The 24,057-nt window shown below is 45.0% G+C and overlaps 1 protein-coding gene across 10 annotated transcripts in view; it reads right to left on the reverse strand.

Moving 5' to 3' along the window:
* The window catches only part of LOC132385123 (Na(+)/H(+) exchange regulatory cofactor NHE-RF3-like), a 62,638-nt gene extending 44,383 nt beyond the window's left edge, over window positions 1-18,255 (reverse strand). For 2 of the 10 annotated variants that reach the window (XM_059956901.1, XM_059956903.1), the window contains exons 1-2: window positions 6,067-6,332; window positions 5,883-5,968 (exon numbers count right to left, since the gene is read on the reverse strand). In XM_059956901.1, the coding sequence (XP_059812884.1) occupies window positions 5,883-5,898 (16 nt within the window). In that variant the 5' untranslated portion in view covers window positions 5,899-5,968; window positions 6,067-6,332. Of the gene's footprint in view, window positions 1-5,882; window positions 5,969-6,066; window positions 6,343-6,366; window positions 6,416-17,765; window positions 17,816-18,015 lie in introns of those variants that run through there. The other 8 variants (XM_059956896.1, XM_059956905.1, XM_059956899.1 and 5 more) reach the window with 8 other exon arrangements.
* Between the last annotated feature and the right edge of the window lie 5,802 nt (window positions 18,256-24,057).

Here is a 24,057-nt window from a genome sequence, read left to right on the forward strand (position 1 = left end):
AATTATTCATCTTGGGCATCTTTCTAAGCAGTGTTCAAGATCCAACTTTCATTGAAGACCATGCCTCCATCATAAAGTCAGAAGAGGGAAGATTCTCTGATGCCGAAAGGCAGCATCACAGTTCGGCAGAGAATTGTAAACTTAGTCAGCTCCATAAGGGCACTAGCCGCAGAAGTATCAAGGTTATCTTCAAGGAGCATTGCCTCAGAAAGGCAGCATCCATTATTAAGGATCCCCATCACCCAGGATATGCCCTCTTATTATTACCATCAGGTAGGAGGTACAGAAGCCTGAAGGCACACACTCAGTGATTCAGAAACAGCTTCTTCCCCTCTGCCATCCGATTTCTGAATGGACATTAAACCCATGAACACTACCTCACTACTTTTTATTTTCCTTTATCTTGCACTACTTGTTTAACTATTTAATATACATTTACTTACTGTAATTCAGTTTTTTCTCTTTTATCATGTATTGCATTGTACTGTTGCAAAGTTAACAAATTTCACGACATGTACTGGTGATACTAAACTGGTTTCTGATTCTGATTCCAGTTCCATCATGAAGTACACTCCAGCACCTAGAACATGCTCTATCCTCATTTGTACCATCAGTGTGGAGGTACAGGAGCCTGAAGACACATAATTAAAAATTTCTGAACAGCTTCTCCTCTGCAATTACAGTTCTAAATGGTTCATGAATCGATCAAGACTATCTCACTATTTTTTTCTATTTTTGCACTACTTGTTTATTTTTTATATTTCTTATTATAACTTACTGTATTTATGTATTGCACTGTACTGCTGCCACAAAACAACAAATTTCATGACACATCAGTGATTATAAACCTGATTCTGATTCATATTCTGGAATTCCGAACCTGTACAGAGCCTGGATTCCCATTCATCTTGCACTTGAACCTTACAATGACACAGAAGGTGATCTGGTCCATTAGGTTTACGCAAGATCTCATTCATCCCAATCTCCCTCTCCTCATTTCCCTCTACTTTGCAACTTTATCCTCTCTTGCACTTGACTTCTGGCATCCCTTTAGTTCTTCTTGTCATTTACAGACATGAAAGGGGTAATTCACTGTAGCCAATTAATGTACCAACTAAAGAGGAAAGTATTATTTCCAAAAGCAAAACACTGGAAATCTGAAATCAAATGAAAGTACAGGAAATGCCCGACAAGGCAGTCTGCATCTGTGGAGAGGGAAATGGAGTTAACGTGTTCGGTCAATGGCCTTTCATCACAAAACAGTGAAAATCAGTGTGATTCATTAATGTAAGAGTGCCATTTTCATTTACAGGGAGCATGGAACCCTCTGGCACTGGGAGTGGATGTCAGAAAGGCAAGTAGATATTAGAGGAAGAGAGGCCATGATTCAAGACTCAAGATTTAAATTTATTTATCACATGGACATCGAAACACAAAGTGAAATGTGTCACTTGTGTTAACAACCAACGCCTCCGAGGGTGTGCTAGGGGTGGCCTGTAAGTGTCGCCACATGTTCTGGCACCAACACAGTATGCCACAATGCTCGGAAGAACAACATGGGCAGAGAACATGCCAGGAAGGTGAGAAACATGTACAAAATGCTGGAGGAATTTAGCAAATCAGACTGCCTCTATGGAGGGGAATCAACAGTCAACATTTTGGGCCAAGGCCCTCCTTCAGGACAGTACAGTGCAAGTATGATTTCTCTGATAGGATGACAGACTTCCTCTTAGGATCGTCTAGAAAACACCATCCCCCAGGCATTTAATGGGAAGATGTAATGATCACAGCACAGAAATAGTCACTTTTCCTCCCAAGTCTATATGGTGTCCTATTCATCTCAGCTCTCCTTATAGAAACAAGTGCTACTATTGTCGTCTGAACACCTTTGCTATTTTGCTTCATGTATTGTATTCTCACAGTGTATAGTTTTGGATTCAAAGTGGAATCAGCTTCTCTGTATACTCTTTTGAATTCCTTCCTAATTTAAAAGATCTTTATATGCTAGTGAAATGAATGATCCTTTGTTAGTTTATATATTTTTAAATGAAAGGCATTAATCCACAGAGGGTTCCGAGACAGAGAGACAGACCTTTACTGCATATAGTCATGTGAGTGGATAAGAAGTTTGCACACAGAATATAAAGTGAGAAAATCCCAGGATGTTCACTCTGGTGAGGAGAAAAGGAAAAAAGGAAACAACTTCTTTTGAAGTAAGATTTGAATGAATCAGTTTTTATTTTTAGTTCAGTGAGAAAATGTTTCCTCTGTTTTAATTAATGCTGAAGAAAATGAGCAAATTTTAATTTTTACACTTTTGTTATTTATGGCTTCTATAAACTCATGAAAATGAACATCAAATATAGTTTGTCAGCCCATAGCTTAGTACCATCTGTGTATTGATTCTGCAAACTAAATGCTGATGCTATTCTGAGATTCAAAATGCATCTCCACTGATTTTAGAGGAATACACATGTAAACCATATGGTGAAAACTCACCTTAATTCTGCTTCTTTTAAGGAGGGAATTGGATTTCATTATGACTCATGCAAGCATGCAGAACAGTTATAGTGAACCTATTTGGAACCTCACAGGAATTGAATGAAGCTTCAAAGTGATTCTATGATGCATTCTCCATGCTCTTCATCTACAAAGGGAGTTAACTACTCGGTGAATCGCAAATGGTGCCACGCAGGGCTGAACAGAGGAGAATTTTCCTTACTCAGGTGGTTGCAAAACTTCGAAACTTTTTGATCCAAGAGAACGTATACATTTACAAAATAGCAGAAGCAAACCTTTCAGTCAATTGAAACTGCTTCACTGGGCAAGAACATTCAAACTAATCTATGCTGCACTGTTGAAAGAATTCTGATCGATTGCAAAATGGCTCAGTATGGGAAATTGAATGCATAAAATTACAAGAGGCTGGAGAGAATATTGGCCATGGATGTCCCTGCCATTGGCAGCGTCTACATGAGCTACTGCTTTAAGAAGGTGGCATCCATCATCAGGGATCCCCACCTAATCCTAATTCCAACTCACCTTTGGGTCATGCCCTCTTCTTGTTGCTGCTCGTGGGCAAGAGATACAGAAGCTCGAAGTCCCATAACATTCAGGCACAGTTTTCCTATAAGCATTTGGTTCTTGAACTGACCTCCATAACCCCTAGTCCTAGCTCACCAACAGACACTACAGCCCATCTCTTGCTCTATCATGGCCTTTTTTCACACTAATCTCTTGTTTTGCACACATTTTTCACTGCTTTGCATAACTTATGCATAATTTATATTCTGTCCATTGTCTGACTCTGCCTGCCTGTGATGCAACTGCAAGCAGGATTTTCATTATACTTGTACCTTACCACACCTGTGCACCTGGCAATAATCTTGACTCAACTTGACTTGATCTTGTCCACCTCAGTCCCTAAACTATGGGCCACAGCTGAACATGGACTCCAAGCAACTTCCTGATAGGTTTCGAATGTGAGCTGGATTCATTCCTGCAGGTGCTATTGGTCTCAGCTGGCCATTGCCTTGGGTCACAACCCCTATCATCTTAATCCCACTGCAATGGTTGGCTCTGGCTAAGGGGCACTAAATGCACAACTGGAAGAGTCTGTGGGAAAGCTTGGGTGGCGGGCAATCAATGGGAGAATGATTAAGATTTGTTTTGTCTCATGTTCTCAGTATTATTTATTTACATATTTTATTTGCAAAATTTGTCTTCTTTTGCACATTGATTTGTCAGCCTTTGTGTATATGTAGTTTTCATAAATTCTACTGTATTCCTTTGTAAATGCCTGTAAGAGAATGAATCTCAAGGTAGTTTATGGTGACATGTAAGTACTTTGATAACAAATTTACTTTGAACTTTAAACATTGAAACATACAGTGAAATGCACTGTTTGGCGTCAAAACAAATTAAATCAGCAAGGACAAGTGTCACCATGCTTCTGGCACCAACAATTCACTAATTATAACCATACATCTTTGTAATGTGGGAGGAAACTGGAGCACTCAGAGGAAAGCCACACGGTCATGGGGAGAATATACAAACTTACAGAATTGAACCCAGATCTTACAGTGGACACTGTAAAGCATTGTGCTACCATGTCACTCATTCTCCCGTGGTGAATGGTGGAGAGGATTGGAGATGGAACAATGATAGTGAAGCAGAGGGAGCACAGACGAATCCCCCTGCGTGGACAATCACCTTCATTGTTTCTCCAATACCCACCTTTGCTCAACAGTATTTTTTTCAAATACACATTTTGTTGTCCATGGGTTCCTGATATTGTTCTTGTTAATGCCCAATATTTGCAGGCTTTCATTCATAGAGTAATTAATCATATCTTTCAGACCAAGTTAATAAAACTTTAGAAAAGACGGGTGGGATGGGGGGAGGTGGTCACAATAGTGAGGCGGTTCGTGCAACGCTTTACAGCGCCCATAATATGAGTTCAATTCCTGCCGCTGCCTGTAAGGAGTTTGCATATTCTCCCTGTGATTGTGTGGGTTTCCTCCCACATTATAAAGGTGTACAGGTTCAGGTTAGTAAGTTAAGTTGGTGCTGCAAGTGACCTCAGACTGTGTTGGACCACGAGATGAGGAGCTGGCCCACCGAGTCCACTCTGCCATCCAATCAGGTTCCGGTTAGTAAGTTAAGCTGGTGTTGCAATCATGGCCGATCCATTTTTCCTTCTCTTCCTATGTTCCCAGCCTTCTCCCCGTAACCTTTGATGTCATGTCCAAACAAGAACCTATCAATCTCTGCCTTAAATACACTCAACAACCTGGCCTCCACAGCTGCACGTGGCAACAGATTCCACAAATTCACCACCTCTGGCTGAAGAAATTTCTCCTCATCTCTGTTTTGAAAGGCGCCCCTCTAGCTTAAGGCTGTGCCCTCTTGTCCTAGATTCTCCCACCATTGGAAACATCCTTACCATATCTACTCTATCTATGCCTTTCAGCATTCAAAAGATTTCAATGAGATCCCCCCTCATCCTTCTGAATTCCAGCCAGTACAGACCCAGAACCATCAAACGTTCCTCCTATGATAACCTGGAATCATTCTTGTGAACCTCCTCTGGACCCTCTCCAATGCCAGCGCATCTTTCCTAAGATGAGGAGCCAAAACTGTTCACAATACTCAAGGTGAGGGGTCACCAGTGCCTCAGCATCAACTCCTTGCTCTTGTATTCATTTCAGAAGTCTAGAAGACCAGCATGGCATTTGCCTTCATCATCCGCAACCTGATATGGGTAGTTTGTGACATGGGAGCCTGAGACAGTGACCCATTGCTATTGGGTCCTGACGTCGGATAGTTTAAGGGCTGAAATTCGTCCACATTTCAAACCGTAACTTACGAAGCAGAACGGCCAGCTTTGCTATCGCTTTCCGAAGAAATGCAAATGTTAGAAATCGAAAACATAAACCAGGGGCGAAAGCCCGAAATGTTCAGCATGGATTCGCAAGAGCAAACCCCCTATCCCCCTTTCCACAGGTCGTCCTCGACTGCTGAGTGCTCTGTTCCTCTTCACAGTCACGTAGTTGTGTAGCTAAGTGCAGGGTCAGTAAATGTTCCGGATGAACAGCTTATAGATGGAGATGAAAAAAACATTTGTTTTCTAACTGGGAAGTAAGAAATGCGCGTTATATGGGACATTTGTTAATAATTAAACACGAAATTGTTGTAGAATGGAACGCGACTACTGCAGCCGGTAATTTTGGAAAAATAGAGCTTTTGTTGGAAAAATGTCCCTTTTCCTCCTCCCTTTTCGGTAGTCTCCATCCAGCCTCACCTTGTCCACTGCCTGCATGGTGTGTTCATAACCTAAAAGCCACACAGTCAGAAGAACAAATAAAAGATTCTGTACGTACCGTTCTTCTCCTTCATGCTGGGTGGCCCTCCCTCAGACAGCTCCTGGTCGGAAGGGTGAAGGTACAGCCTTCAGTTGTAGGAATACCTATCATCACATGAATAGAGCGAAGTTTAATGACCTGCCGCAGGATGTTTAATGTTTAAACACCATTAGATTACCCAGGACAATAGAATTCCACCTACCTTGCTGCTTTGCAAAGCACAGCACTGTTAAAATCTAGTGAAGTATCATTTCTCTAACACTGGCAGCCCCCTCCCTGCTAATATTTCATGTAACGTTTTCCTGGTTTCTGACAACGCTGGAGTCTCCTGCCTCATTGCACTGTGCACGAGTCTGATTCTGCACCTTTGTAACGCGAAAGACGTCTCCTCGTCTTACCAGCTCGAACTTCTGCCCTCGGACACAGTCCAGTGCCAACCTGCCGCTGTGTCGAAACCACAGGCGCACGAACCAGTTTAGCAGGTGTGAGTCGCGGATCTCACCTGCTCCCCGGATGAGCGGCATGCAGCCACACAGCGGGAGGTGTTGCTGTTGCTTGGATCGGACGCTCAGTCAAGGCACTGAAGCACTTTCAACGGGGGGGGGGGGGGGGTAAAAGTTTCCAGTAGTCTTTGAAAGAACAGTTCTCGACATCCCGCATAAGAGATGTTGTTGTTCCGGTTGTTTCTGGTTGTTCCGGCTTTCGGAAACTGAAATTTATGATACAGCGCGAAAACCGGCCGATTGGGTGTGTCCTGATCATTAACCAGTCACTTACACTAATTTTATATAACCCCTTTTAATCTCAACACTCATCAACTAAACTTTAAAAAAACTATTATGACAAATCACATTCTACAATATTACAACAAACACATACACAATGACTAACACGGACTAAATTAAATTAAAACAATTAAATTTTCCCTCCCTATCAAGGTGCCCAACGGTCCTGGAACACCACCGCGTGTTGCCTCTCCAAGGGCCTAATTAATCTAACTAGGGGTCATCTACAGTGGCCAGTTTACCAACCAGCATATCTTTGGGATGTGGGAGGATCCTGGAGCACTTGGAGGAAAGCCACACAAGACACAGAGACAATGAGTTTTACCCGAGGCCAGGATTGGACCAAGATCTCCCGTGCCGCAAAGCAGCTGCTCTCCTCTTTGTGCTAACGGGGGCATGCGAGGCTTGGAATTCCATGCATGTTGTGTGACTCCGGGGCTGTAACACTATATTCTGCATTCTGTTATTGTTTTCCCTCATACCACCTCAGCGTACTGATGTGATGAAATTATCTGTATAGTTGCTATGCAAAATAGAAGCGTTTCACTGTATCTTGGTGTAAGGAAAAAGTTAAACGTGATTCCTCCTTGGTATATACCAAAATAAAATGTTAGTCTTTATGACAAGATGGTGTTAGTTTGGAACAGGATTGTTTTGGAAAGTATAAGAGAACAAGTCCACAGCAATGCTTTGAGAAAGTTAAGGGAAAATCGTAAAAAAACATGTTTTTCTGGGGAAGGTGCGGTCATTGTGCAGGTGCAGGTACCAAATGCATGGGGAAGTACCGTGTAAGGGCTTTTGCAGGGTATAAAAAGGTCACTTTTTTCGTGCGGGGTGGGGTGGGGTGGGAGGAGAGCTTTGTCTTAGGCAAAGTCCCGGCTGGTGGCTAGTGCTAGGAATATAGTACGTAGAGTGAGAGAGATTCTGAAGATCAGCTCATTTAGCAGATGATAAGTACTATTTTGATTTCTGTACTACTACTGTAGACATTTGTTTTTTTTTCTGTATTGCATTTGTGCTAGTTTCAATAAAGTATTTTCTTGTGGCTTAACTCGAGTGAAGTGTTTCCTTTGTTTGCGGATGTACATGCAAATACCCTGAGCTGAATAAGAACACAAAATGACATTTAAAATATTTTATCACTTGCACTTGGTACATGTCACAATAATAATCCAATTTACCTGTTTAGCTACAGATTCAAGGAGGACCAATTTGCCAAATCACTCTCACCGATGGGGCAACCTCACTTACACCATCATTACAATGTTCCCACAAACCGACAGACTCACTTTCAAGAACTTTTCGCCTTACGTTCTTGATATTTATTTATTATTATTATTATTAATTTTTATATTTGCACTGTTTGTTGTCTTCTGCACACTGGTTGAATGCCCAAGTTGGGTGGTCTTTCATTGATTTTGTTGTGGTTATTGTTCTATAGACTTATTAAATATGCCCACAAGAAAGTGCATCTCAGGGTTGGATACGGTGACGTATATATACATTGATATAAAATTCATTTTTAACTTTGAACATTAACAACGGAGCTGAGATTCTCCTGAACTGCTCTGGGCCATATTGCCTCTCAGAATCTAGTTGGTCCAGTCAGGTGCAGGATCCATAACCCAAGGAAGCCTGTAGTTTAGACAGCAAAAATGAGCACATTATATTTTAAAATAATTTTCTCATGGCCTAATGTTTTCAATTATTGTCTTTGTCTTTTTGCCTTGCTTTCTATTATTGTCTTTGTGGTTTATAATTATTTTCTAAATACTTATTTTCATTTTAATTGTTTTAAATGTCTGCTATTGTCAGAGATATTTATAGCGTGCGACATCTTGATAGTAGGCAAAGTTCTATAGCCATCTCTGTCGAAACTGGTGGGAGTGTAATATGGCTAAGTGTCAGGACGCTGGAGCAGCGATCCAATTGCTGACCCAGTACTGTGCACACAGTGATATTAACTGAGTAACAAATCCCGAGGTGCAAACAAAGTCGGTGTCAATGTTCAGGTAGAGATAAAAATATCCAGAGAAATCCAAAGACCAGAATCGGGAAACAGGCAGAGTCGATATTCAGACGGCCAGAGTTCAGATATGAATGCTGGAAAGGCTCAGGAAAATTCACTGGCACAATCTGGCAACAAACAGCGAAAACACAGGACTGAAATACACTGAGCAATAAACAGAGAGGCAGATGATAGGTGGAGCACAATGAGACAGAAGTGGCAGCAAAACAGGTGAGAGACGGAGACTCAGGGGATGGAGTAGAGCAGGAGCAGGGACAGGAGCACATGGGGCATGAAAACAAACAAGATCACACGGTAATACAAAACCACAGACTTGACGGCTAGGGGGATAACACTCAAAAAAATCAAAGTTCAACTGGAGGTACTGACACTAGGTCTCTGCACCACATTGTCCACAGCACAGTCACCACCGTGAATTCCCCATTTGGCTCCAGAATCTTAACAAAGCAAATAAGTAGAGGTAATGGATGGTCAACTGGTCCGGACATGATCCAGCCCATTTTTATCCTATCGCAGTGCTGTTGTTAGAATACCTCTGTGTGCACTACAATAGTGGCTGAATTATGGGATATCACTGTGAGCAGGTTGGCTGCACTACAATAGTGACTGAACTATCAAGCGACCTCTTTGACTTTTAAAACACGTTCAATGCTCAGAGGTTCTGAAAGGTGCTATAAAAATGCAAGAGGGCTTTCTTTTTAGTGCATTAACTTTCAGCAAAAGAGCATGTTCCCTGGAGCAAGGAGACTAAGAGGTGACTTACTGGAGGTTCATAAAATCATGGGAAGTAAACATACAGTGAAATATGCAATGTGCATTAACAACCAACACAACCCAAGGATGCGCTGAGAGCAGCCCGCAAGTGTTGCCACACCAACGTAGCATGCCCGCTGTGTTCAGCAGAACAACACAGGAGACAACAACAACAGAACATTGGCAACAAAACATCCACCTACCCACTCATATAAACAGCCTCCAACCTACAGCCCTCGGCCAGATTCACAGACACGGGGCTTCTGACTTCCGGACATGCCATTGTGCTTCTGACCTATGGTCATTGGGCTTCGGACTTCTGGACACAAGATGGGAAGATTTAAAAGGGATCTGAGGGGCAACTTTTTCCACACAGAAGGTGGTGAGTAATGGACTGATCTATCAGAGGAAGTAGTTGAAGCTGGTACAAACAAGGCATTTAAAATACATTTGGACAGTTACAGTGCCTATAAAAAGTATTCACCCACATTTTATTGTTTTACAACATTGAATCACAATGGATTCAAAAGACTCTTTCCTGTCCAAGTGAAAACAGATCTCTAAAAATGACCTAAATTAATTACAAATCAAGTCAAGTCACTTTTTATTGTCATTTTGACCATAACTGCTGGTACAGTACACAGTACAAACAAGACAACATTTTTCAGGACCACGGTGCCACATGAAACAGTACAAAAACTACTCTGAGCTACATAAAAACAACACAGACAAAAAAAAACTACACTAGGCTACGGACCTACCCAGGACTGCATGAGGTGCACAAAACAGTGCAGGCATTACAATAAATAATAAACAAGACAATAGGCACAGTGGAGGGCAGTAAGTTGGTGTCAGTCCAGTCTCTGGGTATTGAGGAGTCTGATGGCTTGAGGAAAGAAACTGTTACATAGTCTGGTCATGAGAGCCTGAATGCTTTGGTGCCTTTTCCCAGACGGCAGGAGGGAGAAGGGTTTGTATGAGGGGTGATTATGTAAGTATTCACCCTGCCTTTAATATAACACACCAAATCATCACAGGTGCAGCCAACTGGTTTTAGAAGTCACATAATTAGTTAAATGGAGATCACTGTGTGCAGTCAGGGTGCTTCAACTGCTTGTAGTAAAAATACACCTGTGTCTGGAAGGTCCAATTGCTGGTGGGTCAGTATCCTGGCAAAAACTACACCATGAAGACAAAAGAACACGCCAAGCAACTATGCCAGAAGGTTAATGAAAAGGACAAGTCTGGAGATGGATACAAGAAAATTTCCAAGTCACTGAATATCCCTTGGAGTACAGTTAAGTCAATCATCAAGAAATGGAAAGAATATGGCACAGCTGTAAATCTGCCTAGAGCAGGCCATCCTCAAAAACTGAGCGACTGTGCAAGAAGGGGACTAGTGAGGGAGGCCATCAAGAGACCCGTCACAACTCTGGGGGAGTTACAAGCTTCAGTGTCTGAGATGGGAGTGACTGTGCAAACAACAACTGTTGCCCGGGTGCTTCACCAGTCACAGCTTTATGGGAGAGTGGCAAAGAGAAAGCCACTGTTGATAAAAGCTCACATGAAATCTCAGCTAGAGTTTGCCAGGAGGCAGGTGGGAGACTCTGAAGTCAGCTGGAAGAAGGTTCTCTGGTCTGATGAAACCAAAATTGAGCTTTTTGGCCATTAGACTAAACACAATGTTTGGTGTAAGCCAAACACTGCATATCATCAAAAGCACACCATCCCTACCGTGAAGCATGGTGGTGGCTGCATCGTGCTGTGGGGATGCTTCACTGCAGCAGGCTCTGGAAGGCTTGTGAAGGTAGAGAGTAAAATGAATGCAGCAAAATACAGGGCAATCCTGGAGCAAAACCTGATGCAGTCTGCAAGAGAACTGTGACTTGGAAGAAGATTTGTTTTCCAGCAAGCAATGAACCCAAGCATAAAGCCAAAGCAACACAGGAATGGTTTTAAAACACCACAGATAATGTCCTGGAGTGGTCAAGTCACAGTCCAGACCTCAATCCAATCGAGAATTTGTGGCTGGACTTGAAAAGGACTGTTCACTCACGATCCCCATTCAATCTGACAGAGCTTGAGCAGTTTTGTAAAGAAGAATGGGGAAAATTTGCAGTGTCCAGATGTGCAAAGCTGATAGAGACCTATCCACACAGACTCAAAGCTGTAATTGTTGACAAAGGTGCATCTACTAAATACAAGTCTTGAAGAGGGTGAATACTTATGCAGTCAATTATATTATGCTTTATATTTGTCATTAATTTAGATTACTTTGTAGAGATCAGTTTTCACTTTGACACAAAAGAGTCTTTTCCTGTTGATCAGTGCCAAAGAAAACCAAATTAAATCTACTGTGATTCAGTGTTGTAAAACAATAAAGCCTGAAAACATTCAAAGGGAGGGGCTGAAAACTTTTTATAGGCCCTATACGTGGATAGGAAAGGTTTACAGGGCTATGGGCTAAATGGGATTAGTTCAGTTAGCACCTTGGTCAGCATGGACGAGCAGGGCTGAAAGGCCTGTTTCCCTGCTATGTCTCTGTGCTGACTGCTGGTGCCTTTCCAGCTTTCTGTATCATCAGTTCTGGAATTTCTATCACAATCAACAGATGGTAAAGGCAAAGTTCACCAAGCAAAGAAAAAGGGAATGGTTTTCATAAGCACACAAAATGTCAAAGAGCTAATGATCACCTCGATCTATTTATGTACAAGTTAAATGACTACTTTCAAAAATAGGGTTTGGAGGGTGGTGACAGAAAACATTCTTGGGCTGGATCACAGGTCATCTTTGGAACTTTTCATCGAGGATTGATATTGTAATCTTGTAAGATAATGGAGTTCCGTGTTTACACCACAGAAACCTGGCAGGCTGCCTCCATGAGTCTTATTGCCTTACTTCATCAACATACAGTTAAATAGTTTCAAATAATATCAGAGAATGTATACAATATACAATCTGAAATTCTTACTCTCCAGACATCCTTGAACAGAAGAAAAAACTCTGAAGAATGAAAACAGAAAAAACATAAAAACCCCTAAGTCCTCTGCTCCTCCCACACACAAACAGCACAAACTCTCCCCCCTCCACACTTATTCTAACATAAAGCATCAGCACTCCCACCACTCACCATGCAAAACCCCCAAAGAGAGACCATTGTCTTACAGTCCATCAAAAACTAACTGTTCACTCCAACATTTTGATGTCCCACAGACTTTCTCTCTCTCCCTCCTTCCTTCTTCCTTCCTCCTTCATGTACAGAAGTGTCCAGCCTTCCCTGAGACAGATCAATGTCAATCATCCCAAATTTCTCCACATCATGACCATTCTTTGAATAAAGCAGTTAGCCTGAATGACTTATGGGATTTATTAATGATTAAATATTCATATAGAGTGGCACCTGCTTATTTGGGACAATACATAAAGAATAAAAATGAATTGAGAAAATACCCAGAATTCCCTTAATTTATTTGTGACACTACGCTGCTTAATTGGGGCAGGAGAATGTTGCTGAACAGTTTCTAACTAGCATCAGACATGTGCACTTGTGTGTTCATTATACACAAGACCGTTCTTTGAGAAAACAGTTTTTAAATAGAATCAGATGCGCGTGTTTAGGTTCAAAAAGCAATGATTTTTGTCACTGATAGTTGGCGAGAAATAAGCAGTAAGACAGTTCAAACTGTTTTGCTCACTGTAGTTTCAAGCAATCAGACTTAGAGATGCCAGAAGTGTTTGGGAGTGAAAATTAAATGGTTTCACTACATCAAGAAGTTAGAAACTACGAAGAATCTGAAGGTATTGACAGTCATCTTGATCCATATTTTGGTTTTATTTTGGTCTGTATTTCATTTAAGTACATATTTCGTTACCCAGTTTGTCTGTTTAATATTTTAAACTATTTCCATGAAACTTCAGCTGAGACAGCCGCTCAATAGGGCCATAATGTATAGGTCTCAATATGTCCCAATTAACCAGATTCCACTGACAGCTCTAAGATATTCACTAGAAGTCAAGGGATATGTCGTTCTCGTTCTGTCTTTGCTGTGAAATAAAGTGATAGAGCAATAAAAAATGTAAAGCAGTCATAGGGTTATACAGATTGGAAACCGGCCCATGCTGATCAAGATGCTCATCAAAGCTGGACCCATTTCCGTTTGGCCCATACTCTACTTTCACCTCTATTTCCTTAGAAGTTTGTGTACATTCAGCACGTCAACCCTAAGCTCTCTTCTGGCTGCTGCCATCGGAAAGGAGGTACAGGAGCCTTAGGTCCCACAACACCAGGATCAGGAATAGTCTTCAACCATCAGACACCTGAACCAGCATGGACAACTTCACTCACCTCAATGCTGATCTGATTTCACTTAATACAGACTCATTTTCAAGGACTCTGCAACACAGTATAATTTATTAACTTAAACAAAACTTTGCACGATTTGTCTTCTTTTGCACATTGGTTGTTTGTCTGTTATTTATAGTTTTTCATAAACTCCATCGTATTTCTTAGCATTGCTTCTTGACATCTGGGTATCACTCATTGGTGCTTTTCTTGGATGAAGACCAGGATCAGACCAGTTTACGCTGATCAGTGAAAAGTGATGGAATTCCTGTGTACCTGCTCACCAGTGGAGCTGTTAACTTTTAACCTTTCTGTTGGACATAAAAATGTTTCCCAGAGCGTTTACAGCTGAAACCCATCAACGTATATCAAGAATATCTCTCACACAGTATCATGGTTGATTACCCGTGTGGCATTTGGATGAAAAACAGTAAAGATCACTGTGTAATGATAAACTGTGGCATGTTCAAATTCAACACCAATATCTTCATGTTACTGTAATGCCTGGGAATCACAGAAATTTACAGTACACATGGAGAACATTGTGGTCTTTGTGTTCACAAAAGAGAACCATTTAAACTAATCCTATCTTCTCATTACAGACTATGGGACATCAAGTGCTCATAAAACGTACTGAGGGTTTCTGCCTCTATTCAGTTGTAAACGCTGAGTGTGTATGTACCTTTAAGAAATATGTGCACAATCTGCTTACAGGAACATCTTCTGTTCTTAGGATTCCTTGCATTAGTCCTGCAATCTCATTGTATTGTGTATCTCTTCAAGGCATTCTTCTTCTTAAGTCCATCGCCCCTACTGGGGCATAGGTCGCTGATAGCAGCTAGCCAGAGTCCTCTGTCCTGGGCCAAGAGAATGTCGATTGGCTCTGTACCTTCTGCTTTCACCACATGACTTCATTCATCTTCTAAGCGACAATTCTTCCTTCCCCAGGGGTGAGATCTTTGGAGTTTCTGTAGCTCTGGGTTTTTACAGGATGGAGTTGCAAGCCCCGCGCCCAAACCTTCTCCTTTCGATGCTCACAATCATCCATGATGGACTTTCTTCGAGGTATGCCAATTTTAAAGAAGCTTTTCTCCTGTCCTGATCTGAAATGTTGACATTTCCTTTCCACCCACAAATGTTGCATGACCCATCGAATCTCTTCAGAAGATTGTTGTTCCAAATCCCAGCATCTGCAGTTGCATTAAAATCCAGTCAGGGTTTAGCTCCAGGACCTCAGTACTCAAAGATCAGAAGTGTGGGGATGCATCATGTTTCCTGAGGTATCTCAGAACTACATGCAGCAAGACCCAGACAACATTCTAATAGAAACTATGTTATAAATATACACTGAAGTGCTAAACCCCTCCATCAAACGAGAGCAGAGCACTCATCTTTGACACTCGTCAGCGTTAACATCTTCGAGTTTCTCATTACCAACATACTAGTATCACAAGTGAGCAAAAACCTAACTGCAGCAACACTACACAAATTGCTGGAGGAACTCAGCAGGTCAGGCAGCATCAGGCCAAGACCCTTCAGCAGGACCGGAAAGGAAGCCAGAATAAAGTGGTGTGTGGGAATTGTGAACAAGCATAAACTGGCAGGTGATAGGTGAGACCAGGTGAGGGGGAAGGTGGGTGGGTGGGGGAGGGGTAATGAAGTAAGAAGCTGGGAGGTGATAGGTGTAAAAGGTAAAGGGCTGAAGAAGGAGGAATCTGATAGGAAGAGGAGAGTTGACCATGGAAGAAAGGGAAGGAGGAGGGGCACCAGAGGGAGGTGATGGACAGTTGAGGAGAAGAGAAGAGGTATGAGGGGAACCAGAATGGGGAATGGAAAAAGAGAGAAGGTGGGGAGAAATGACCAGATATTGGAGAAATTGATATTCATGCCATCAGGTTGGAGGCTTACCACATGGAATACCTGTATGAGGTGTTGCTCTTCCAACCTGTGTGCAGCCTCCTCGCGACAGTAGAAGATTGAAATGTAGGATTGGGAATGGGAAATCAAATTGAATCGGTTGCCACTAGGAAATCCTGCCTTATGTGATTGATGGGAAGGTGCTGGATGAAGTGGTCCTCAGTCTACATCGGCTCTCAATGACTTAACCGCATCAGCTACGTAATTCACACAAAACTCAGTCCTAATGAAGGGTCTTGGCCCAAAATGCCTGGCCTGCTGAGGCCCTCCAGCATTTTGTGTGTATTTATTTTTATTTAGAGATGCAGCATATTACAAGCCCTTCTGGCCCAACAAGCCCAATTACACCCATGTGATCAATTAGCCCACTAACTCGTACGTCTTTGGATTGTGCAAGGAAACCAGAGCACCTGGGGAACCCACACAAACACAGGAAGGACGTGTAAACTCCCTACAGACGGCAGTGGGAATTGAACCTGCGCCTCTGGCATTGCAGTGGCCTTATTCTAACTGCTACTGTGCTGCCAATTCTTGATCAGCAGAGCAGAGAGACGATGGAATTCCTCAGGGGTGAGCCATGCAGTGCCTGGAGACCATTATATTTCTCCTCAGGAAGAAATGAATGGAACCTTAACAACACACACAAAATGATGGAGGAACTCAGCAGGCCAGGCAGCATCTATGGAGAAGAGTGAACGGTTGAGGTTTCAGGCCAAGACCCTTCAGCAGAACTGTTCACTCTTTTCCACAGATGCTGCCTGACCTGCTGAGTTCCTCCAGCATTTTGTGTGTTTTGCTTGGATTACCAGCACCTGCAGTTTTTCCTCATGTTTGTAAATGAAACCTTACTTGTTTTCTGGCCCTTGATATGTCTCTGAGGGTATTTGTTGGAGAAACTGTTGCTGGTTCTCTTATACCAGAGGTGTTGTGTCCAAGCTGCCTACATTGTTGGTTCAGTACCGTCAGTCGTTACTCAAACCAGGGCAGTATGACGTTGTGAGCAAGCTGTTGCCCATGTAACAGGCACTTCTTCTTTGCATAGCTGGTGAAACCAAACAAACAGCAGAGACCCATACAGTTTGGTACCAATGGCATCTCAGGAGTTGTCAGTCAGTGTTGAACTCAATGTAGGGCTGCCTTAGGGACTCCAGCTCTGGATTTTTCCCTTGGGGTTAACTCCCAAAGCCTTTTCCATGAGAGGGTATAGCTGCAAGGTAGCAGAGGTTTGAGGTCAGAGTTCTGCTTCTCCTAGATGAGTTGTCAACCATGGATGACAAGCCCCTATCTGCCTGGTTTTAAAGTGCCAGTAACCCTCCTTTGCCCCTTCTCCTGTCAGTAGAAACAGTTCCACCAGGTTTAGCATCTAAGTAACATGTGAAGACCAGGAGCTGGACTCGGTTATCAGAGGCTATTTGAGATGCACATCATTGGGAGCTTTTAATAGGTATTGGGAGCTTATACCTCCCCTGCTGTGACAACCTTAAGGAACTTTCCCTTACATAGGCTTTAAATAGCAGAATAGGCTCTGATGACCATGAGCTTAAAAATGTTTACGTGGGTATCTTTGGCACCCAGAAGTTAACAGTTAGTTGATTAGTTAGGTTAACTATGGAATTCTTACATATCCATTGCTATTTGAATTTGCTGGTGACAGTCACAGAACATCGAACACTACAGCACGGTACAGGCCCTTCGGTCCACAAGATTGTGCTGACCCTTTATCCTATTCTAAAATCAATCTAACTGTTCCGTCTCACGTTGCCCTACAGTTTCCTTTCAGTCAGTGAAGACTTATAATTGAAGACAAAGTTTGCATGGATTAATATTGTTAGACCGGGAAGCACCACTTGCACAGTTTGCAACATTGGGGCACCATAGTAGCATAGCTGTTAGCGCGACGCTATTACAGCCCAAGGCGTCAGAGTTCAGACTTCAATTCCGGCTCTGTCTGTACGGAGTTGTAATGTCCTTCTCCATACAAAGTTGCTCTTCTTCACAAACATCTTTAGTGATGTCTGCAGACATACCAGTAGATAGAGAAGGGACTGATGATGCCACAAAGCAGCTTTCCTTACCTCAGTTCAACAGTGAATTGGCAGCCAGGTGATATCAGTCTTTCTTCACCCTGAGAGACAAGCAGAACCCCAGAGAGTTAGGCCGTCTGTTAACAAACAGCAAGTTATAAGCCAAAAACAGCAACATTCAATGGTAGAGGATGATTCAAGAACAAATTTGAAGATCATTAGTTATGGTAAAAGAAACAGACATTGATGACTCAATCATCTGAAATAATAGCTGTTTCTACCTTCAAATATATTTCCTGACCTGTTAGATAGTTCAGCACTCTATTGAGGATTTCCAGCAGGATTTTGTGTTGCTCTTATTTGTGATGTTAAATGCTCTCTGCAGAATCACAATAACCTTCCTTCTGTAAACTCAAATTCATCCAAAATTCTGCTGCTTTTACCCACACTTGTAGCAAATCCCATTCACACAGACCCGCCACTGATTATGTGGTCTTGTTCTTTCCAATCGTCAGGACCTCATCCAGCCCTGCAACTTCAGATCTTTGCTCTAATTCTTGCCTCCTAGACATTTCCGATGGATTACTCACTACTGGCAAATTCCAAACTTCAGAACGCCTTCCCTGAAACCTTTGGTCTCTCTACCTCCCTCCTTGAAGAGGTTGCAATGACTAATCTATTGGCAACCTATCACAACATCTGGCATCTAAATGTCACAGTAGCATAATAGCACAATGCTATTACAGCTTGGGGTGTCAGAGTTTGGAGTTCAGTCCCGGCATCCTCTGTAAGGAAGTTTGTAAGTTCCTTCCAATGTGCGCGTGGGTTTCCTCCGGGTGCTCTGGTGTCCTCCCACAGTCCAAAGGTGTACCAGTTAGTAGGGTAATTGGTCATTGTAAATTGTCCTGTGATTAGGTTAGGGTGGGATAGGTGGTTTGTTGGAAGGAATGGCTTAGGGCCTGTTCTGTGCTGTACCTCCAAGTAAGTAAGGAAATAAATAAGTAGGTAGAATTTTAAAAAAGCATCTCGTGCTTTTCCGGCATATATGCCTGGGTAGGTCTAGTATACTGTGGGTATGAGTATGCCTTCTTCCCTGAAGAAGACGGCAGAGTTCATCATCGAAATGTCGGTTATAATCAATATCTATACCTGGCTGAAGCCCAAGAAAGGTTTATTTGTCAAGTAGAATTTTGTTTGATTACACTCTGAGATAACATATTGAGATTTTTTTTCATGTTATGGGTGCTTCTATTGTATTTCTTTGTTCTACTTTGAATGCCCACAAGAAAATGAATCTCAAGGTGGTATATTGTGATATATACTGTTACGATACGCACCTGACCACGTCAATTTCCAGGGTTTCAGTACTCCGACTCTCTGGAATATGGATAGCTGGTGTGGCCCCTTTAACGACTTAGGCCTGCCCTGCTATTGGCAGCCATGTTTTGGCGCCAGGACTTTAATGTTTAAAGAGCAGCTGAACTGAGGCTTGGTGCTCAATCATCAGCTCAACTTTGGATTATCATCTATCGTCTAGTTTAGAACTCTGTCCTCATCTTAGTCTTCTATCGCGTCTCAATTCTAGTCTCAGATTCTCCAGTATTTGGGACCTAACCATCATCACCTTGGTCTCTCGTCACATATGTACTTTGATAATAAACTTATTGTGAATTTTGAACTTTATAAATGAAAGTTGCTCTTATATTTCCATTAGATTCCTCAGGCTTAGGGTATCTCATAGTGTTTAAAAGGGCAGTGGACCGGAAAAAGGAAGAAAACTACATTGATGAAGAAAAGAGTCATCTGGAGTAAGAATGGCAAGGGAAATTGTTGATTGGAGAATCATGAGGCAAGGACATTTAATGGAGAAACATACAACAGGTGGATCACATAGATAGAATAGACAGGGAGTATCTGTTTCCCAGGGTAAAATGTCTATACTAGAGGGAATGCATTGAAGGCGAGAGGGGGTAGGTTCAAAGGGGGATGTGAGGGGTAAGTTTTTTACTCAGAGAATGGTGGATGCCTGGAATGAGCTGCCTAGTATGGTGGTTGAGGCAAATACATTAGAGGCTTTTAAGAGACGTTTAGATATGCACATGAATATGAGGAAGATGGAGGGGTATGGAGAGATTAGTTTTGGGGTGTTTTTGACTTACTTTTTAGCTTGTTCAGAACAACATTTTGGGCTGAAGGATCTATTCCTGTGCTGTACTCTTTGATGTTCTATGCTCTCAATTGTCACTGAGAGAGAACAGGAAGTGAATGACTGGAAATAATGGTGGAAACAGGAATATAAAAGACCATTGTGGCTGGGCTTGAAGACAAGTACAAAAATCTCCCCCAATTTCTGCAGCTTATTGCCTCAGGAAAGGTGATGAAGGTCACTTTGAAGAATTGGAGCTAAAGACTGGGTGATGATATGAACTGCAACAGAAATTAGCTAGAATGCATATGAAGTGAGGAGGTGATGAGCTCAGAGAGATATAAATAATTACTGCAGAGGTGAAGTGTGAAAACAGCATTAAATCAGAGGTTATAATGAACTGGAGGATTGGAAATGAAATGGTGTGTAGCGGTGTGCTACACGCAGCGCTAAAATTACGACACGGAGTCGGTAACTGCAGTCGAAGGAAAAACTTTATTCGAAATCCTCAGCCTCACTTTTAAGCCTCCCTCAACCTGCCCCCCGTGGCGCAGAGGCTCCAAAGCTCTGTGCTCGCAAACCCCTGTAGGCTATCTCCCTTAGCCGGAAAGCTGGCTAATTGTGAGCCAGTTCGGATGTGCCAGGAAATGGGTCGCCACATAACCCCCCCCCCCCCAGAACTGGCGATACACCCCCCAATGTCCACAGTCTGGGCCGGAACCTGCTTGGGAGGTCGGCCTCTGCGCCGAGGTGCCGGAAACTCGGCCGGTTGCGCCAGGTCCACATGGGCCGGTTTGAGTCGGTCCACCGTGAAAACCTTCTCTTTCCCCCCAATGTCCAGCACGAACGTGGACCCGTTGTTCCGGAGCACCATAAATGGCCCCTCGTATGGCCGCTGCAGCGGCGGCCGATGCCCACCCCTTCGTACAAACACAAACTTACAGTTCTGTAGGTCTTTGGGTACGCAGGTCGGGTGCCGCCCGTGCTGTGAAGTGGGTATAGGGGGCCAGGTTACTGAGCTTCTCGCGTAGTCTGCCCAGGACTGCTGCGGGATCTTCCTCTTGCCCCCGTGGGGCTGGTAGGAACTCCCCGGGGACGACCAGGGGTGCGCCGTATACCAACTCGGCCGACGAGGTGTGCGCTGTGCGGATGCCGAGTAAGACCCAGGGAAGCTCGTCCGCCCAGTTGGCTCCTCGCAGGCGGGCCATGAGGGCTGACTTCAGGTGACGGTGGAAACGCTCCACTAACCCGTTCGACTGTGGGTGGTAGGCAGTTGTGTGGTGCAGCTGAGTCCCCAAAAGGCTGGCCATAGCTGACCACAGGCTGGAGGTGAACTGGGCGCCTCTGTCGGAGGTAATGTGGGCCGGTACACCAAAGCGAGATATCCAGGTGGTGATCAGGGCTCGGGCGCAAGATTCGGAGGTGGTGTCGGTGAGCGGGACCGCCTCTGGCCATCTTGTGAACCGGTCCACGATAGTCAGGAGGTGCCGCGCTCCACGCGACACTGGCAGGGGGCCCACGATATCCACATGAATGTGGTCGAAACGCCGGTGGGCGAGATGGAACTGCTGCGGCGGGGCTTTGGTGTGCCGCTGCACCTTGGCCGTCAGGCAGTGCATGCACGTTTTGGCCCATTCACTGACCAGTTTGCGGAGTCCGTGCCAAACGAACCTGCTGGAAACCATCCGGACAGTCGTCCAGATGGAGGGATGCGCCACGTTATGAATGGAGTCGAAAACACGGCGCCGCCAGGCTGTCAGGACGACGGGACGGGGCTGGCCGGAGGCGACGTCACAGAGTAGGGTCCTCTCACCCGGGCCTACGGGGAGGTCCTGGAGCTGCAAACCGGAGACTGCGGTTCTGTAACTCGGGATCTCCTCATCCGCCTGCTGCGCCTCTGCCAGTGCCTCAAAGTCTACCCCTTGGGAAAGGGCATGAACGGTAGGGCGAGAGAGCGCATCCGCCATGACATTGTCCTTACCCGAGACGTGCCGGACATCCGTCGTGTATTCAGAGATGTAAGACAGGTGGCGTTGCTGGCGGGACGACCAGGGGTTGGACGCTTTCGTAAACGCAAAGGTAAGCGGTTTGTGGTCCGTGAACGCGGTGAAGGGCCGACCTTCTAGGAAGTACCTGAAATGCCGGATTGCCAGGTAGAGAGCCAACAGTTCCCGGTCGAAAGCACTGTACTTGAGCTCGGGTGGCCGCAGGTGTTTGCTGAAAAACGCCAGGGGTTGCCAGCGACCTGCGATGAGTTGCTCCAGTACCCCACCGACTGCTGTGTTGGATGCGTCCACTGTGAGGGCAGTAGGGGCGTCCATTCTGGGATGTACTAGCATTGCGGCATTCGCCAAAGCTTCCTTCGTTTGAACGAAAGCGGCGGCGGACTCCTCGTCCCAGGTAATGTCCTTGCTCGGACCCGACATCAGGGCGAACAGGGGGCGCATGATCCGGGCAGCTGAAGGGAGGAAGCGATGGTAGAAATTGACCATACCTACGAATTCCTGAAGGCCTTTGATCGTGGTGGGTCGGGGGAAGTGGCGGACTGCATCTACCTTAGCGGGCAGAGGGGTTGCCCCGTCTTTAGTAATCCTGTGGCCCAGGAAGTCAATGATATCGAGTCCGAACTGGCATTTGGCGGGGTTGATTGTAAGACCGTACTCACTCATTTGGGCGCAGAGTTGACGGAGGTGGGACAGATGCTCCTGACGACTGCTGCTGGCTATGAGGATGTCATCCAAATAGATGAACGCGAAGTCCAGGTCCCGTCCCACCGCGTCCATTAACCGCTGGAACGTCTGTGCGGCATTCTTCAGGCCGAACGGCATGCGGAGGAACTTGAAAAGGCCAAACGGGGTGATGAGAGCCATTTTGGGGATGTCGTCAGGTTGCATCGGGATTTGATGGTACCCTCGGACGAGGTCTACCTTGGAGAAGATCCGTGCGCCGTGCAGGTTTGCTGCAATCCCCAATTCCTCCATCCTCTGGAACTCCTCCTTCGCCAGTTGGAGCTTGTCTGGGGGAAGCCGCCGAGCGCGGGCGTGGAGGGGTGGTCCCTAGGTCGGGATGTGGTGCTGTACGCCGTGTCAGGGCGTGGCTGCCATGAACTGTGATGCCAGAACCGATGGGAAATCCGCCAGGACTCTGGTGAAGTCGTTGTCAGACAGCGTGAAGGAGCCAAGGTGTGGGGCTGGCAACTGGGCCGCACCCAGGGAGAACGTCTGAAAGGTCTCAGCATGTACCAGTCTCTTCCTGGGCAGGTCAACCAGTAGGCTGTGAGCCCGCAAAAAATCCGCACCCAGAAGCGGTTGGGCTACGGCGGCCAGTGTGAAGTCCCACGTGAACTGGCTGGAGCCGAACTGTAGCTGCACCTGACGGGTGCCATAGGTCCTTACTGTGCTGCCATTCACAGCCCTCAGGGGGGGCCCCGGTGCCCTGCTGCGGGTGTCGTAACTCGTTGGAGGTAAAATGCTGATCTCAGCCCCAGTATCGACCAAAAACCGGCGTCCCGACCTTCTATCCCACACATACAGGAGGCTATCCCGATGGCCAGCCGCCGTAGCCATCAGCGGCGGCTGGCCCTGGCGTTTCCCGGGAACTTGCAGGGCGGGTGACAACGGCGGGCTTCTGTGCCCCACCGCTGGTGGTAGAAGCACCAGTGTTCATTGGGCCGGGGGTTGGCGGGCTCTGCGGCCGGGCCTGGACTGGTTTGCTGCCGGGAGCGTGGCTGGGAGATCTGTGCGATGGATGCCCCGCTCACCTTTTTGGCGTTCCACAGCAAGTCCGCCCGGGCTGCCACCTTCCGGGGGTCACTGAAATCCATGTCGGACAGTAGCAGGCGTATGTCCTCGGGCAGCTGCTCCAGGAATGCCTGCTCAAACATGAGGCAGGGTGTGTGTCCGTCGGCCAGAGACAACATCTCATACATTAAAGCCGATGGAGGTCTGTCTCCCAAGCCATCCAGGTGCAGTAAACGGGCAGCCCGCTCGTGCCGTGAGAGTCCGAAAGTCCTGAGGAGCAGGGCTTTGAATTCCGTGTACTTGCCGTCTGCCGGGGGCAACTGTACGAACTCCGCGACCTGGGCCGCTATGTCCTGGTCGAGGGAGCTCACCACGTAGTAGTAGCGGGTGTCTTCTGAGGTGATCTGGCGAACGTGGAATTGGGCTTTGGCTTGCTGGAACCATAGGTTCGGGCGCT

Source organism: Hypanus sabinus, chromosome X2 (genome assembly GCF_030144855.1).
Source record: "Hypanus sabinus isolate sHypSab1 chromosome X2, sHypSab1.hap1, whole genome shotgun sequence".
NCBI classification, from domain to species: domain Eukaryota; kingdom Metazoa; phylum Chordata; class Chondrichthyes; order Myliobatiformes; family Dasyatidae; genus Hypanus; species Hypanus sabinus.